Below are 1446 nucleotides of genomic sequence, written 5' to 3' on the forward strand. Positions count from 1 at the left end.
ACCCAGCGATCAAAATCAGGTGTGTTGGAGCAAGAAAACCTCTAAAACATGCAGGATAGCGGCCCTCGAGGACAGGAGTTTGACACCCCTGTTTTAGATCAAACAAATTTCCTGAGTCATGTTCACCTTATTGTGTGGTCTCTCCCATATAAACACAGAGGGGTTGTTTCTCCTTAAACAGAAGAACCTGTGATAATCCCTTATAACAGTTCATTATAAGAAGTTTCAATCACTACAATACATACACACATAATACACACAACACATGAATCCCATTTAACATGTCTGAAAAGGGGCAGGAATAAGTAAAACTCATTTAACCCTACCCCTTCTCCAATACTCCATAATTACACGTCACATTCATCTTGTTTTCAGAGTCTTATTAGTTGATGATAAAATTGCTATAAAGCCTAAAATTATTACAGCACCCTCAAAGTTCATATTTGTATTTAATTTATATTTATGTACCAAATCATGTCAGTAGGGGGCAAAGTTGTGTCATTTAAACAAATAAAGTTCTTTTAACATTTCTCATAGTAGAATTGATTGTTGTTGATCATGAAGAGCTCTGACAGATCAGATGAAGTGACAGTATCAGAGCTAAACTCACCAGAAATGGTTTAAATGGAGGCTCAACTTTACGAGCGAGAAGGTCATCCCAGTTTATATACCGGAAAAATGGTTCAGCCTAAAAGAAACATCACAGAAAGATTTAAAACACACTGCACACAAAGATGTTCACACTCATATGTATTCTGATTTTAATGTCAGTGATGAGTGTTTACCTGGACCTCAGCAGCATCTCCTGGTCCAGCCCCGAGTCGTAATGAGGCACTTCGTTTAAGCAGCTGCGCAAAGAAAAATACAGCGTTCAGTTTTCATCCTGCCTGATGAGTCAGCAGAGTCCAGTGAAACACTTATTCATGCTTTCTGTCTCAAACCTGCCTAAATTACATCATCCTCAGGCCCAGGCCTCCCTTGAAAAAGAGATCTGTGATCTCAATGAGAGCTGCCTGGTTAAACAAGAGTCAAATATAATAAATCTTATTGGTCAGCTAAAGTCTGCCAGCAGACAAGCAGGTGCAGCTCAGAGTTTTGAGACTGTGTGACTGAGCTCACCTCTTTCATCTAAAATAATGGTGCCAAAAATACAACAATCAAAAAGGACTTGCAGGTCAAAGGACGAGCAGAGGAGACTTGCTCCTGTCAACATTTGGGTAATTTATCACTCAGAGCCCACAAATACTAGGCCTGTGTATTGGTAAGAAGTTGGTAATACGATACATATCATGACAGAGGGGTCACGATACGATATATCCTGATATATTGCGATACTGTAAGCAAGGCGATATATTGTGATTTTTTGTCCAAAAATTCTATTAAATAAAAACCTCTTACAGGGAAAAAATGAAAAACCAAATTTCATCGTCTCAGAAAATTCTAATA

General features: G+C 38.5%; 1 protein-coding gene across 1 annotated transcript in view; it reads right to left on the minus strand.

Moving 5' to 3' along the window:
- LOC106537330 (ribosomal protein S6 kinase beta-1-like) overlaps positions 1 to 1446 on the minus strand; it is a gene marked incomplete in the record, with an annotated part of 21508 nt that overhangs the window by 5275 nt on the left and 14787 nt on the right. Inside the window, 2 exon segments of the mRNA XM_014034715.1 lie at positions 611 to 688; positions 786 to 848. Of these exon segments, the coding sequence (XP_013890169.1) occupies positions 611 to 688; positions 786 to 848 (141 nt within the window).

Source organism: Austrofundulus limnaeus, unplaced genomic scaffold, assembly GCF_001266775.1.
Source record: "Austrofundulus limnaeus strain Quisiro unplaced genomic scaffold, Austrofundulus_limnaeus-1.0 Scaffold2250, whole genome shotgun sequence".
NCBI classification, from domain to species: domain Eukaryota; kingdom Metazoa; phylum Chordata; class Actinopteri; order Cyprinodontiformes; family Rivulidae; genus Austrofundulus; species Austrofundulus limnaeus.